The 17,430-nt window shown below is 39.3% G+C and overlaps 1 protein-coding gene across 1 annotated transcript in view; it reads left to right on the top strand.

The window, feature by feature from the left end:
- Positions 1–281: 281 nt before the first annotated feature.
- The window catches only part of KCNK13 (potassium two pore domain channel subfamily K member 13), a 194,312-nt gene continuing 177,163 nt past the window's right edge, over positions 282–17,430 (top strand). The window contains exon 1 of the mRNA XM_043984877.1: positions 282–1,010. Coding sequence (XP_043840812.1) covers positions 671–1,010 — 340 coding nt within the window. The 5' untranslated portion in view covers positions 282–670. The remainder of the gene's footprint in view (positions 1,011–17,430) is intronic.

The following is a 17,430-nucleotide window of genomic DNA, read 5'->3' as shown; positions in this document are numbered from 1 at the left end:
CTGCAAAGGACTTTACAGCCCAGTCCGACCAGTGATTTTACAGAAGACATTGCTGGGTAGGGATTTCAAGTCTGGGAGGAAAGAAAGAACCTCAAGTGAAGCCCGTAGAGGATGAGACTTTGGGAGATTCAAGAGGGTTGAGGTTTTCCTTTGGCCACGCGAAAACAAGAATCTCCTCCCTACCCCCTTGTCACTAAGAGCCAAAAATATTGAGAACACTGGAACTGGGGAGGAGAGAGAAGGAGGATCTGAAACTGGGCAGCAAGGAACAAACTGGCTGGGGGAAGAGGCAATAGCCAACAACTGCAGCGCGTTGGTCTTTGGAAGACATCTGCTAGGGAGAGAAGAACCCTGGCCGGGGCTATTGACTCTCCCGTCAAGAGACTAAGGCACCCGTCTAAAGAGAAAAACAAACCAACAAACACATTTCTTGGAAAGTGACTACCATGGGCTGCAGCAGGAATCCCAGTTCTGACCGACATCGCTCTAAGGAGTTCCATCATACTCTCACAGTATAAAAAACAAACAAAAAAAAACCCAAATCCTTTTTCATCATTGGGCTGCCCACCCTTTCCGTCACAATTTTCTCCCTCCCCACTCCCTTCCTGTCATCACAGTGGGTTGGAGAGCACCAGATTGGGCATAATTTCCTTAGGGACCTTGCCAAGCCATGGCATGTCAGGGCTGCTGCTGCTGCTGGAGTGCTGGGCACCTGAACCAAGACAATGCCAGATTCTTGCTACTGGCTGTCTTGATTATCCTATACATGGTGTGCGGGGCGGCTGTCTTCTCTGCGATTGAGAGAGCTCAGGAGTGCAGGACAAAGGAGCAGTGGGAGGAGAAGTTACTCAACTTTAGCCTGACTCACAATCTGAGTTTCGATGAACTTCGAGGTTTTCTCCAGGATTATGAGGATGCTAAGGCTGCTGGAATCCGAATTGGTGACAGCCGGCCCCGGTGGGACTTTACTGGTGCTTTCTATTTTGTAGGTACTGTGGTGTCCACTATAGGTAAGTGAATTCTTGAAGGGAGTGGGTGGGATATGATCTCGTTCTGGAGGAGGTGAAGGAGACTGGACAGCCTGCAGTCAGGCCGAAATGATGGGGAAACCCCATATTTACCATATTTTTTGACCTTAGTCAAGTCAATTCACTTTTTTAAAAGAAATAGTAGTGGGGTAATACTTTCACTTACTATCCCACAGAGCTAAATTATGACGATCCAATGATGTAATATATATGAATTGCTTTGTAACTTTTAAAGATTGCATAAGTGAGCTGTAATTATGATTGGTATTAAGAAGAGAATCACTCAGGCTCACCCCCTGTTCCCGGGATTTACAGAAGCCCTTCTTGTCCCCGGCTTTTTTGTGTGTCATCTGAAGAACGTGATACTGTTCTCAAGTTTTTTTTTTTTAATTTAAAAAATATGGTATAAATCCTTCATGCTGCTGGAATCTGGGGACAGAATTAATATCTGCATTATACACTGGGTGTTATATCAGGTTTTTGTAGTTGAATGGGGCATTGTGGTTGAAAGGTACGTTGAGTAATTGGAGCCCATGTAGAAGAAGGCAACCAGGTTGCCTGGCTGAAGGAACTGAGAATTTAGCCTGGAGAAGAGAAAAATTGGTGGTGAGGGAAAGAAGACATACAGCCAAGATCTTTGAAAGCTAATGTGTGGAAGAGGGCTTAAGCTTGTCTCTTGACTTCAGATAATGAGGTAAAAGCAATGGGCAGGAAAAGAGAGGGCAAATTTCAGCTCTAGACCAATTTAACTATTGGAGCTGTCCACCAAACTGAAATAAGATGCCTTAGGAGATAATGAAAGCTAGCATTTCCATAGCACTTAAAGGCTTGCAAAGCACTTTACAAATGCTATCTCATTTAATCCTCACAAGGATCCTGAAAGGTAGGTGTCTTATTATCATCCCCATTTTCCAGACGAGGAAACTGAGGCAGGCATAGGTTAAGTGACTTGCCTAGGGTCACACAGCTAGTACGTGACTGAGGTCAGATTTGAACTCAGGTCTTTTTTACTTCAGCTTCTTTGCTCTGTTGCTGAAAGTCTTCAGTTAGAGACTGGAGGGCTACTTGTTGAAGACAGACATTATAGAGGAATTTCATGCTTAGGCTGAGGTTGGACTAAATAACTCCTAAGGTCCCTTCCTTCTGGTATTCTTCATTTTAGTGGACACAAACGCATCTTTAGTAAATTGGGCCTCTACAATATACATTTTAGATCACTGATTTTGGGGTGGGGGAAAGGAAAGGGAAGTTGTACATACTTACTTTACTAATGTTCAACTCCAAAAACAGTGGGAATAACCAGTTTATAGTATAAACAATGAAACATTAATTCCTTGAGGTGATAGACATCATATTTATGTCAGCAGTACATGGACTGAAGGTTGGAGAACATGGTTGAATACACAAATTAATTGGGTAAAGGGGGCAGGGAGTAAACAGGGAAGAAGGAGTTTCAGGTCCATTAGAGGTGCCATTTGAAGAGTTGTCTGCCCTGTGTGTTGTCCACCTTGGAAGACTTTCATAAAGAGATGTAGCATAGTTTCTAGGAGCCCTAGCATTGTCATGCACTAGTATCCAAGTCAATGAACCTTAATTTATTGGAGACCAAATTGTGTCCTGGTCCTAACTCCCCAATACTTTTACAACACAGTTTCATCATTTGGCCTTGAAAATGTTTTGCTGACATCCCTCTTCTCTTTTACCTTTAACTCCAGGGTTGGCACCACCCTCTCCTGAGCCATGATTTAGCATTTGGGTTAAGGAAGCCGCTCCAGCTTTCAGGGAATGAGATCCAAACTTCTAACCCAGAAGCTGTTATTGCAGAGCTAGGACTGCCCAGTAACCTCATCTTCAGGCTAGCTAGCTGGGAAGGGAATGTTTTACACTTGGTCAATATCCTTCTCACCGCCTAACTCTATCCCCTCCCTTGAGAATTTTTCTAGGTGACAGCTTAAGGTTTCAAGCCTCTTTGCAAACCACAAAGTGCTATATAAATGTCAGCTACCACCACCATCATCATTATTATTCAGCTAAACCCTCCTTATGTTTTCCACCTTATATCATCAGTAAATTTTCCTTGAAGCATGCATCTAACCCTGAAGCTTTCAAAGGCATATTTGTGCACTTTGCTGTATTCTTTTATTCCATAGAGGATGAGCCTTGTGGTAGTCAAATGAAGGTATTGTTTCCATTCAATGCTCACCCTGTGATACCCTTTCCTGTGACTATTTATCCATCACAGAAATATTTTAACTCTCTTTAAACACATATTGTGCCCTGTTACTCCTTGTTATTTTTTTTCCTGAGGGCAACATCTTATAATTTTTGGTTATCAGGATTGTATCTTGTTTATATTTGTATTCCTTCAGAACCTCTCTACCTGAGAGGTAGCTGTGATGTTCTGGTAAAAGGACTGGCCTCAGAGTCAGGAAGACCTAATTCAAGTCCATCTCTGGCACATACTGGCTGTGTGACCCTGGGCAAGTCCCATACAATTCTTTTGTTTTGTTTTGTTTTGTTTTTTTGCAGGGCAATTGGGGTTAAGTGACTTGCCCAGGGTCACATAGCTAGTAAGTGTTAAGTGTCTGAGGCCAGATTTAAACTCAGGTACTCCTGAATCCAGGGCCGGTGCTCTATCCACTGCACCATCTAGCTGCCCCCCATACAATTATTTAAGACTATGTTATAGACCAGGCACATTGGTAGAGGGAGCGTCCTCACTGGAAATTCTCCGTATGGATAAAATCACAAATATGGTTTGATTTTTCTAAAGGCTTGGTGAGTTTGTTTTGCATAGCCCATTTACAGATCCACAGATTGAGTCAGTAAGATACAATGAAAAGAGCTTTGATTGTGGAGCCAGAAGACCTGGGTTTGAATCTTGGCTTTAACAATTACTGTTACCTTGGGGTTATTCTCTGAGCCTCAATCTCTTCATCAGTAAAATGAACAACAATAATCTGTACACTACTGGGTGATGATGAGGAAAGCCCTTTGTAAACCTTAATATATAGAACCATGTGATCCTGAGATTCAGTTTTCTTACGTGTCCTTGTCCCCTTATGGTGGAAGGGAGAAATACACAGGAAGAGGAGTTGGGAACTGTTGTTAACACTGTCCCTCTCGAGATATCCAAGTGTGATGATGACTGGAGGAAATGAGGAACTCTACAATTGGAAAGTTGCTTGTGAATTATATTGCCTCATAACTTCCAGTAAACACTCCCCTTAGCTAAGCCTTAGAGGTGGTAGTCCTGAAGGAATGACACAGTCCTGAGGAGACTGATATTCAAGAGGCTTAACATCTAGGATCATAGAACAGAATAGAGGATGCTCAGGCTGGACTTGACTTAGAATTCTGTCTCAGATGCTTAACAATTACAAGTCGTTTAACTTTTCAGTCTCAATTTGCTCGTGTAAAATGGGGATAAGGCAGCTAGGTGGTGGAGTGGATAGAGTGCCAGGCCTAGAGTCAGGAAGACCTGAGTTCAAATCCAGCCTCGGCACTTACTAGCTGTGTGACCCTAGGCAAGTCACTTAATCCTTATTTGCCTCAGCTCCCTCATCTATAAAATGAGCTAGAGAAGGAAATGGCAAACCACTCCAGTATCTTTGCCAAGAAAACCCCAAATGGAATCACAGAGTCAGATACAACCCGAAAACGACTGAACAACAACAAAAATTGTTAGACAATTTTTCCTTATGCCAAGCTGAAATGTATTTGGAGGTCCTCGTTTTACCCTCTGGAACCAAGTAAAACAAATCTGACTCTGTGTGTACACCATGGCCCTTTCAAATATTTGAAGACAGTAATAGTGCACCCCCTAAATCTTTCCTTAGATAGTGTGATATCATAAAACGTGCACTGAGTTTAGTGTCAGAAGATCTAGTTGTACTTAGTAGAGCCTTGGGGAAATCAATTAACTTCTCTGAGGTTCGTCTTTCTCACAAGGTTGTTGTGTGAAAAATGCTTTGTAAACCTTAATGTACTAAATAAGTATGCACTGTCATTGTTATTATGTCACTTCATGTTCATGTAACTGAACCTCACATAACATTGTTTCCAGTTTTGTATTCTAGTGGCCTTTCTCTGGACATTCTTTCACTTGTCAATTTTAAGAAACCAGACCTGAGGGGGCAGCTAGGTAGTGCAGAGGATAAAGCACCAGCCTGTATTTAGGAGGACCTGAGTTCAAATCCAGCCTCAGACACGTGGCACTTACTGGCTATGTGACCCTGGGCAAGTCACTTAACCCTCATTGCCCTGGAAAAAAAAAAGAAACCAGACCTGAGATTTCATTGGTAAGGAGCTCCCCATGAGGAATCCCTTCTACCATAGCATGTGAACATCTTCTGTACAACTTATGGTCTCAGAGAATTCCATGGGGTCACTGAAGAGATAAGAGGACCTCTTGCCCAGAGTCCCACAGTCACCACATTTTGAAGGTAGCACTTGAACCCCAATCTTCCTGACCAACTCATGCTCGGTATCTATTATACCAACCAGTCTGCCTCTCAACCTTCCTAAAATGTGACCTTGAACACTATGTCCCCTTCCTGCTCATAAATCTTATGATGAACATAATACTCCATGTCTGGTCTGACTTGTGTAGAGTATAGTGGGGGATCATCATCTCCTTCACTCTGGGTACCATTTTAATCATCATAATATTATTTGTTGTTCAGTCATTTCAGTCGTGTCTGACTCTTTTGTGATCTCATTTGGGATTTTCTTGGCAAAGATATTAGTTTGCCATTTCCTTCTCTAGCTCAGTTTATAAATGAGGTAACTGAGGTAAGCAGGGTTAAGTGACTTGCCCATGGTCATACAGCTAATAAGTGTCTGAGGCCACATTTGAACTCAGACCCAGCACTCTATCCACTGCACCACCTAGCTGCTTCCAACTTCCAGTCAAGGAAATGAACCCCAGATTCCCAAATAACGGGCAGGGATACTCACCATTATACAAACAAGAATATGACAACAACAAAAACAATAAAAGATGAAATTTATATAATGATTTAAAATTTACAATCCATTTTGTATGTATTATCTAATTTGAATGTCATTCTAGTTATCATTATACCTGAAGAAAATGAGGCAAAGAATGGTTGTGACCAGGGTATAGTCAGAGGCAAGTTTTGAACCTAGGTCTTCCTGAATATAAGTACTGTGCTGAATCAGTTGAGTCATATTGCCTCCCACTGCCACTTGTTAAGCTACTCACTCAGGAGAAAGAACAGTAACTTCTTACCACAAAACCTCATAGGGTTATAGGCTCAAAAACTCTGAGTGGAATCTGGAGCCAGTTATAGAGAAATTTAAATCATAATTTTCTCCTCTCAGATAAAAAATGATTATACTTCATAACAATCACCACTTATGAGTTCAGTTGTACTCCTTATCTGAGTTCTTATGCTTGGCAAAGTGAGTGGGACTATTTTGCTGGTATTTTGTTGTTTCCGCCAAGGAGTTACTTTCTTTAGGATGTACCCTTAAAAGATGTGGAGTTGCACATTTGGGGCAAGTAGAATAACATATTTCCTTCAAACCAACTGTCAAAGACAAATTCAAATCAAGAGTGGGAAATCCCAGGACACTGCCCCACTGTGGGGGAAATAGAACTCTTAGGGAAAAGCCTACGGCTAGTTTGGCAATCATCTAAGGTGCAGCCACCAGGGGAAGATAATTTCCTATTTTAATTAATTATCCTACCTAAGTGGCAGCTAGGTGGTTCAGTAGATAGAGCACAGGGCTTGGAATAAGGAAGACTCATCTTCATGAGTTCAAATCCAAACTCAGACACTTATTGGCTGTGTGACCCTGGGCAAGTCACTTGACCCTGTTTGCTTCAATTTCCTCACGTTTAAAATGAGCTGGAGAAGGAATGGTAAACCATTTTGGTACCTTTGCCAAGAAAACCCTAAATGGGGTCATGAAGAGTCAAACACAACCAATGTACTTGGTTTCTAGAGGTCGAAGTAGATACATATTGTCATCACCTTCTAAATTCCGTGAAAACTTAATTTCCCTGATCTACTTACAGCTCTAGTACTAGGGTAGGAGAAGTGATTTTTTTTCTTTCATCCATCTAACATGACCATCAAGCTCAAAATATCATTTTAAGGCACTTGATTACACACCCCATTTGGGTAGGCATCGTACAAGATGAGCTACATCTTGTCATTTCCCTTTAGGGACCATCTATAACGAAAGACAGTTCTATAGGCAGGGATATATTAGAAACATATATCAAATTGCTAAGTACTTGTTTTATGGACAACCAAATGGGGCAGGCTTATGGCATGAGGTGGTGAATGAAGACTGAGTGGGGCAAAGGCAGTTTTGACAATGATGTTCTACATACGATAGGAACTCAATAAGTGATCATGAGAGTAATGATACCGAAGGCCTTTTCAAGGAGACGTTACTATACGATAACAGCACAGAAAGAAGTAGGTACTAGACTGATATTATAGCTTTTTTTAAAAAAAAAGCTCATTTAGAGTTATTACAGTATTTTATGGTTATAAAACATTTTAAGTACATGGCCTCATTTAAGTCTTACCATAACCCTGTGGTGTAGACAATACAAGTACTATTACCTCCATTTTACAGGTGAGGAAACTGAAATGCATGGAGGTTAAAAGTCACAAAAATGAAAAACATCTCAAAGCCCAGATTTGAACGCAAGTCTTTTGATTCTAACCAGAATTCTTTCCACTATACCATACTGCCTTCCTGGGTTTCTTGTGTAGGAGAGGTAGAGAAGCCAGGTTAGAAGATTATTGTGACAGTCCAGAAGAGATGTAATAAGGGCTTGAGTTTCAATGGTGGCTGTGGAAATGAAAAAAGATGATGGATGGAAAAGATACTGTGAAGGAAGAATCAATAAAATGACTCAGATGGAGGCATAGATGGCAATAAGGAGGCAAGACCAAGAGAGACATCAAAGAAGATTCTGGAATTTTAAGGTGATTGGAAAATTATGACTTCATAGGTTTTGGCTTATGGATCCAACTAACAAGAGATTTATTCACCCCGTGAAAGTTATTCAGACCCACAGAAACTTAGAGTAATTTCATCATAGTCTTTTAAAGAGTGGTTACATAAGACATCCTCCAGAGCAGCCGCTTCATAAAGATGTTTTTGTCCTTGTTTGTAAGCCCATGGGGTAGTGAAAGGAAGTTTTCTTTCTGCACCTGTATAAACCCAAACGACTTTCCTATCTACCACAGGACAGGGAGAATTAGGCTAAGTAGTCCTTAAAACTAGAAGTATTCTAGATTCGTGGGAAAAACACTAGACCGGAACTCAGAAGACCTGGGTTTGATTCTAGTTTATCTGACTAGCTTTGTGATGTTGGGTAAGTCCCTTGGCCTCAGAGGACCTCAGTTTACTTTTCTGTAAAATGAGAGAGTTGAAGTAGATGACCTCTACAATCCCTTTCAGCCTTAATGTTTTATATACTTTTACAATCTATTAATTGTTCTAAAGCCCTTTGTTATTAAATCTGGCTACTTGGCAAGGCTTCAGTCATAAAACAGTGGTTTACATCCAACATAGCCGTGGCCTGCTCCTTCACTTATTCAACAGACTACTGAATATCTGCTATATTGGAAGCACTCTGTTTTCACCATAGGCCATATGAATAATCATAAGCATTTATGGGGTTTGAAGACTTTGCAGTGTATTACAGATAACTTTCCTTTGTTCTGAAATGAAAAGGGGATCAGTTCCCTCAAGCGTTCTTGAACTGGAGGCAAAGCTGGAGTCCTTACATTACTTGGGCCCTACCAACTGCTTGAGCTAGCATAACTAATAAAATTCATAAATTTGGGCAAGTATAAATATCCTTACACGGCATATTATCTGCACAGTTGTGTTGCCATTGGCCTTTAATGCCTCCTGCCCACCAGAGCCAGGACAAGGTGTGTATCTCAGGCAAGGTTAGAAGATTGCAATCTATGTGTGTTACTGTCCATTGGCAGCTTTGGGCCTTCCCTGCAAAGTATGGGACTTGAAGAGGTATCTAGGTGACACAGTCAATAGAGTGTTGGACTTGGAGTCAGGAAAATCTGAGTTCTAATCCTGCCCCAAACAATTACTAGCTGTTTGTCCCTGACCAAGTCATTGAATCTGTATGTGCCTAGATTTCCTCATCTGTAAAATGAGGGCATTGGAACTTAATGGCTGATACGCACATCCCATAGGAATTTTCTAGTATTTATATATCTTTGTGTATGTGTACATGCATGTATATGTGTAGTCCTGACCTGACATTTTGCGGATGTAAGGCATTTCCATCATGGAAACTTACTCTCCCACTGTAGACCAGCCACTCAACTGTGATGAAAGATTAGGGAATTTGCCACTGGTTACACAGTTATTATTTGTCAGGAGCAGGACCTGAAGCCAGGCTGTCTTGCTATGCACTGTGCCTTTTGTTATGTATATTAAAAAAATGAAAACAATTTTAAAGCAATCTACATTGTGCCTCAACTGCACCCTGTTCCCTAAGCAACTAGCTAACATGCTTAGCCCTAGCCTCAGCTCTGCCGCCTACTTAGCCTTGTTTCCCTCTGGGCTTCTGATGTTACACATATTTCATAGAACCTCCAAGTTGCTTTAATAATCAGGTTTTTTCCCCAAATTTTGCTTTATAATTTTTTTGCGGGGCAATGAGAGTTAAGTGACTTGCCCAGGGTCACACAGGTAGTAAGTGTCAAGTGTCTGAAGCTGGATTTGAACTCAGGTCCTCCTGAATCCAGGGCTGGTGCTTTATCCACTGTGCCACCTAGCTGCCCCCTATAATTTTAAGCAAAAATTTGAACATATCTGATTTTCTTTTTAAGGTTAATAAGGCTGGTATTCTTTACAAGGTTTCTTTGTTGAGGAAAGGGACTAGGTGCTTTTGGATGAAATATATATTTTTTGCCTCAACCAAAACATGCTAACCTTGGTGGTTAATGCATAATAAGACCTTATAGCTGTGATCAGAACCTGTGGAAGAAGTAGAACTTAAAAAAAAAAAAACAATTGAAAGAAAAATGCATAATTCTGGTTCTATTTCTTAATGCTTCTAACTTCCCTATGCCCAATGCATTTTTTTTTTTAGTGAGGCAATTGGGGTTAAGTGACTTGCCCAGGGTCACACAGCTAGTAAGTGTTAAGTGTCTGAGGCTGGATTTGAACTCAGGTACTCCTGACTCCAGGGCCGGTGCTCTATCCACTGCACCATCTAGCTTCCCCTGCCCAAAGCATTTTTACAGTGATGTTGGTAGATACAGTATATGTCCTTAGGGGTTGATAGCTTACAAAATGTTCCCCTGCCAACATGGGTGTGTAACAAGGAAAAAGTGTGAGATGGCCACACTTTGCACCAGTTGTTCATTTTCCATTCTCTTCTTCTCATCATCACCTGCAAGGACATTAAGTCTGACACTTGGCTCCAAGAAGGCAGGACAACCAGAAAATGAAAATAGGATCAGGATGATTTGGAATGAAAGGGAAATGGGTAAACTGAAACCATAGCAACCAATATACAGTGAGCTCTCTGCTCTCCAATGTGGTCAAGCAAGGGCGTCAGTCCCTGCATTTCTTTAAAAACTGGCATATGGTAAGGTACAGTTGATGCTAAAACTCAACTGAGAATAATTTAAGATTCCTTTGATTATTCAGAAGGCTCTTCAGTACCTCTGGGTCATCATTATGGGCATTAACTGTCACTTTAAAAAGAATGATTTTAATTGAGACTTTTGTCATTAGAGAACATTTATTTCCAAATATATCCCTCATATACCATACAAGCCATTCCTTGTAACAAAATTTTTAAAAGAAAGGGAAAAGAAGCAATTCACCAGGGGCAGCTGGGTGGTGCAGTGAATAGAGTACCGGCCCTGGATTCAGGAAGACCTGAGCTCAAATTTGGCCTCAGACCCTTGACACTTACTAACTGTGTGGCCCTGGGCAAGTCACTTAACCCCAATTGCCCTACCAAAAAAAAAAAAAAGAAGAAGCAATTCACTAAACCACCTAGCACATCTACTGAATGCAACATCCCACACCCATAATTCCCCTACCTCTGCAACAAAGAGAAAGAGATGTGTTTTACCAATTAAACTTGGTCTTAATTACAGTGTTCAGATTTGTTTTGTTCTTCTTATAAGCAATATATCATTGCATATATTGTTTTATTGGTTTAACTTACTCTGAAACTATTTTTATGTTTTCCCATGTTTCTCAAAGTTCTTAATACTTATCCCTTCTTACAGGATAGTACTATTACATTATATTCACGCATCACAATTTGTTTAGCTACTCCCAATCAATGGGCACCTATTTTGTTTTTAATTCTTTGCTACCACAAAACTGCCACTATGAATGTTTCAGCATAAATGGGACCTTTCTGTCTTTGTTAATTGTGTACTTCAAGGAGACATAGGATGGACATTTTAGGACTTTACAATGGTTGCACTTTTTTTGACCATTATTCCAAAACACTTTCCAGAATGGTGATATCAATTCACAGTTCTACCAACAGTATATTAGTGTGCCAGTTTTCTCCCAGCCCTTCCAACACTGACTATTCCAATCTTGCATTATCTTTGTTAATTTTCTAGGTATGAGATAAAACCTTGAGGTTGTTTTGGGTTGCATTTCTCCTATTTGCAATTCTTTTGAAAACCACTTGTTCATATCCTTACATCATTTATCAATTGAGAAATAGGACTTAGCCTTGTATGTGTGTTCCATATACATCTTAGCTAACAGACCCTTATCAGAAAGAATTGATAACAAAGATTTTTCCCAATTTACAGTGCCCTTTTATTCTGGCTGCAGTACAAAAGCCTTTTAATTTTATGTAATTGAAATGATCTCTTGATTTTGGGAGATTGCCTCTATTCATTGTTTGGTTAAGAATTCTCTTCCTATCCATAGCTATGAGAGACACTTGACTTGATTTTACATTCTTCTAATTTTTAATGGTATGATCTTGTATAGTCAAGCAATGTATCCATTTGAATTTATTGTAATATATGATGTAAACATGATATAAGCCTAATTTCTTCCTAATTGTTTTTCAGTTTTCAAGCAATTCTTGTCAAATAGGGAGTTTTTCTTCAAATACTTTGTGCTGTCTGGTTTATCAATCACTGAGTTATTGAGTTCAATTGCTTCTTATTCTTCATTATCTAGTCTTTTTCATGGATTATTTTCCTGTTTTCTAAGCAATAGAATAGTTTTAATGATTTATAATGCTTTACAATGTAATTTGATATCTAGAAGTGTTACTACCCTTTAATTCTCCCTTTCCCCTAATTATCTTCATTGAGATTCTAGTCCTTTTGTGCCTCCAAATTTAATTTTTCTAGTACTAGAAAGAATTCCCTTGGGTAGTTTAATTGACAGTGTTGAATAAAGGAGTAAAATGCTTAGCACAGTGCCTGGCATATAGTAGGCACTTAATAGATGATGATTCCCTTCCCCCCTCCACCTTATTGTTATTAGCTAAAAGAATCAGCTGACTCCTTTAACACACTGGTTTGTCTAGGACTCACCCCACAGGGTAGGACACAATTTCAAAGCTTATATTTTCCATTGCTTTACCCAGTTCTTCAAAAGTCTTATTGTATAGTTTCTGCACAAATCATTAATCCTAACTACACTACATTTTTAATCTATCCTTCACCCAAAGAATTCTAATGATGGGATACTCCACTACCTTCCAGGACAGCCAGTTTTAAATTTGGACAACTCTTAATTTTAAGAAAGTTTTTCTTAGTTTTGAGGAATAATTTTCTTGCCTGTAACTTCTATTCTTTACTCCTTGTTTGGCTTTCTGGGGACAAGCAGAAAAGTCAAATCCCTCTTCTGCATGGTATCCCAGTGGCCATTTGAAGAAATCACCATCTTGTCTCCTGTCTTTTCTTTTCTAAGCTATATGTGTTCAATTCTGTCAATTTATTCTTCTGTGACATGCCTTATTGCACAGCATTCCCGTTCATTAATTCTAGTCAATCACCAGACTGGATTGTTCATTGTTTTGGATTTTTTTGTTTGTTAAATCTTGTCATTTCTACCATTACAACATCAAATATGTTACCTTCTCTCCATCCATAGAGCCACCAGCCATCATCCCTCGCCTAGCCCACCAAAATAGCTTTCTTATTGGTCTCATTATCTCTAATCTCTACTCAGCATAACCTGCCCTCCACTCAGCTGACTGAATGATTTTCCTAAGTATAAATCTGACCATGTTACAACACAAATAAACTCCAGTGACTCCATATCATCTCCAGGAACAAATATGATTCCTCTGCTTGACATTTAAAGCTCTTCACAACTTGACTTCTTCCTACTTTTCCCATCTATTTATGCTTCTCTCCCTTCTATACATGCATCCAGGTATTTACCTTCTTGCCATGTTCCAAAAACACAACACTCCCATTTCTATACCCTTGCACTGACTCTCCCCCATGATGAGATGCTCAACCTCTTCACATCTGCCTCATATTTTCCCTGGATTTCTTCAAAACCCAGGTCAAATCAAGCCTTCTTCAGGAGGCTTTTCCTTTCCCCCTACCTATACCTTCTTCTGCCTGTATCTTCATCTCTCAGATTATCTTCCATCTACTTTATATGAAGCTTAGATGTACCTAATTGTTGTCTATTGTATGTACCTAAATTTTGTCTCCCTTTTATATAAAACAAGCTCTTTGCAGGCTAAAGACTATTTTTGCCTTTTTTGTATCCCTAGCACAGTGCCTGGAACATAGTAAGCACATAATAATTGCTTGTTGATTGAATAATTAACTTTTTGGCTGACACATCTCACTGTTGACTCAGATTTTTCAATTTACTGAAACTTTTTTTTCCACATAAACTGTTTATTAGCCATATTCTGTATTTGTGCAGGTTTTTTTCCAATCCAGAATAAGACTTTGTATTTAATTCTATTAAACACATATCTTTTAAAAATGTAATGAACATTTTTATTTATAGTTTGGGGTTGTAAATTTTATTCCTTCTATCCTCCCTCCCCTCCCCCTTCCCTGAGGCAGCAAGCAATCAGAAATGGGTTATACATGTATGATTATGTAAAACATTACCGTATTTGTCATTTTGTACAAGAAAGCTTGATTAAGAGGGGAAAAAAATGAAAGATAGTGAAAATAGCATGCTTCAGTCTGTTCCGTCAATATCAGTTCTTTCTTTGGAGGTAGATAGTATGTTTCATTAGTGATCCTTTAGGATTGTCTTGGATCATTGTTTTGTTGAGACTAGTCAAGTCATTCACAGTTCTTCATCAAACAATATTGCTGTCTCTGTGCATAAAGTTCTCTTGGTTCTGCTCACTTCACTATACATCATTTCATATGTATCTTTCCAGGCCTTTCTGAAGTCATCCTGCTTGTCATTTCTTATAGCACAGTAGTATTCCATCACCATCATATACCACAGTTTGTTTAGCCATTCCCCCCTTGGTGTACATTCCTTTGATTTCCAATTCTTAGCCACCACAAAAAGAGCTGCTATAAATATTTTTGTACAAATAGGTCTTTTTCTCTTTTGGGGGATGTCTTTGGGATATAAACCTAGTATTGGTATTGCTGGATCAAAGGGTATGCACAGTTCTATAGCCTTTTGGGCATAGTTCCAAATTGCTCTCCAGAAAGGTAGGAGCTTTTCACAACTCCACCAACAGTGAATTAGTGTTCCAGCTTCCCCACATCCCCTCCAACATCCAATATTTTCCATTTTTGTTATATTTGCCACTCTTATAGGTATGAGGTGATACCTCATAGTTGTTTTAAATCTCATTTCTCTGATCAATAGTAATCTAGAGTATTTTTTCATATGATTATAGCTAGCTTTAATTTCTTTGTCTGAAAACTGCTTCTTCATATTCTTTGACCATTTATCAATTGGGGAATGACTTGTATTTTTATACATTTGACTCAATTCTCTATGTATTAAAGAAATGAAGCCTTTATTAGAGATATTTGTTTCAAAAATTCTTTCCCAGTTTTCTGCTTCCCTTGTAATCTTGGTTACGTTAGTTTTGTTTGTGCAAAAGCCTTTTCATTTTATATAATCAAAATGATCTATTTTACATTTTGTTTTACTCTTTATATTTCCTTTGGTCCTAAATTCTTTCTCTGCCCATGAATCTGACAGATTAAACCATTCCATATTCTCTTAATTTGCTTATGATATCATACTTTATGTGTAAATCATGTACCCATTTGACCTTATTTTAGTATACAATGTGAGATGTTGTGAGATACCTAGTTTTTGCCATACTGTTTTCCAGTTTTCCTAGCAGTTTTTGTTAAATAATGAATTTTTTTCCAATAGCTTGGATCTTTGGGTTTATCATATATTAGATTACTATAGTCATTTGTTTGGGCAGGTGGGGCTCGTTAGCCTTGGCAGGCAACCCACCTAGGGGAAGGAAACCCTGATTTTAAACCTCCACTGCCTTGCGGCTATACCCATATATGGGAAAGGCTTCGGGAGTTAACCCCGAGGAAAAATCAGGAGTCAGAGTCCCTTAGGCAGTTGGATGTTGGACATCACATCCCTCTGGCAACTCCTGTGGAGGTACTGGTGCCAAACTGTATTGGCTCTGCCTCTCCTTTGGATCCACCAATGTCGTAGAGAGGGAAAACCTGCTGCATGGGCAACAGCTTGTTTTCCATATTGATCTGCCCAGGCTAACACCCTGGAGAGGAACTCCAGCTACTCCTCATGGGGTAGATACAACATGGGATGTGGCGGTTACCGGTTATAAGTCACTCAGGAGCTGTGGCTCCCCTATTGGACTGCATAGCCACACTGTGGCCTGTGGCTCTTCAAGGCACTAATCCATGGTTGTCCTCGACTGGTGGAGGCCTACTACTAGTCATTTACTATAGTGTAATTTCTATCTATTCTATTCTACTGATCTACCTCTCTATTTCTTAGCTAATACCAGATTGTTTTGACAATTACCCCTTTATAATCTGACACTGCTAGACCACCTTATTTTGTATTTTTTCATTGATTTCCATTGTTTTTCCAGATGAATTTTGTTATTATTTTTTTATCTTAATAAATTTAGCTCATTGTTCTAGCCTATTAGATCTTTCCAGGCCACTTTATTTTTTTCTGGATGAAAAATTTTAAAAATGAAAGGGTTGAACAATATTGACCTATGGGATACAACTGGTATGTAATACCCCATACCCATATGAAAACTCAATACCAAAGAAAGCCATTGGCAGCTCCAGGGTGAAAGAGATAGAATTTATTTAAAGGAGACTTACTTGGGGGGAGGGGTTAGTATGTCTGTTGTGGCCAGCTGATGTTGTGAATTTCTTTGAATTCCCCTGCTTTCCTTCCTGTTCCCCTCTGATATTTATACATGTATACATGTATACATTTCCCTCACAAACCATTATTCACTGGTTGCACTGTTTGTGAGGGAAATGTTGATTGGGTTAAAGGCTGCATGAACTCCACATGCATGGTTTGCTCATACTATAGACACTGCATGTCTTGGAATTCACATTCCATCCCTTATATGGATATTTTGTTTCTTATGTCCCAGATCCTACATGACCTCAGAGGTCCCTTCCAACGATAATTCTGTGAGCCTGTGCTTGGATCAATAGGGCAGCCAAAATTCTCCTGGTCTCTGATAGGAAACATTCTATTCTCATTGATTTCCTTGCTTCTTTCCCCAACTTAGTAGATAAAAAGCCCATCTTTCTCTCTCTCTCTCTTTCTCTCTGTCATACATTGTCTTAGAAAACCTTATATTAATATTATCTATGTTTTATTGTATTCTTATTTGTTTCATCACATATTTTTCAATTATATTTTATTTGACTTAATGCACTCAGGAATGTTCTCAGGCTGCATGTCTGACACTTTTGGTCTAAAGCATTGAGATTTTAAATGAGTTTCCCAGAGTCACAATGATGACACATGTCACAGACAAGATTTAATCCTGGTCTTCCTGGCTTTAAGGCCAACTCAGCCAGGTCTCCATCCATAATGTCACACTGCTTCTGTAATCTACTTAGGATATGTAATAAATTAGACATAGGCAGAAAAATCACGAACATTTTGACAAAGTAGTGTGTGTTTTCTTAAGTGCTTTCTCATGAGTAATTGAATAAAACCCAGTGACTAAAACAAGTGAAAAGTAAGGAGTTGAGAAGGAAAATGATCATTGATAATATGATAATATCTCATATTGTACAGTAGGAAGATGACACAATGTGTAAGAAAAAAATAGCGAGATCTCAGAGGTGTTGGTAGATTACTTTCATATTAGAATGTCCTGGAATAAATAGGCAGAAAAGAAAAAGCAACTATTAATGGTGCAGTGTTTGATTAGTTTTCCTGAGTG

The sequence above is a fragment of the Dromiciops gliroides genome, chromosome 2 (assembly GCF_019393635.1).
Source record: "Dromiciops gliroides isolate mDroGli1 chromosome 2, mDroGli1.pri, whole genome shotgun sequence".
NCBI classification, from domain to species: domain Eukaryota; kingdom Metazoa; phylum Chordata; class Mammalia; order Microbiotheria; family Microbiotheriidae; genus Dromiciops; species Dromiciops gliroides.
The sequence above is the reverse complement of the archived record's forward strand: the minus strand, read 5'-3'. Positions and strand labels throughout refer to the sequence as shown.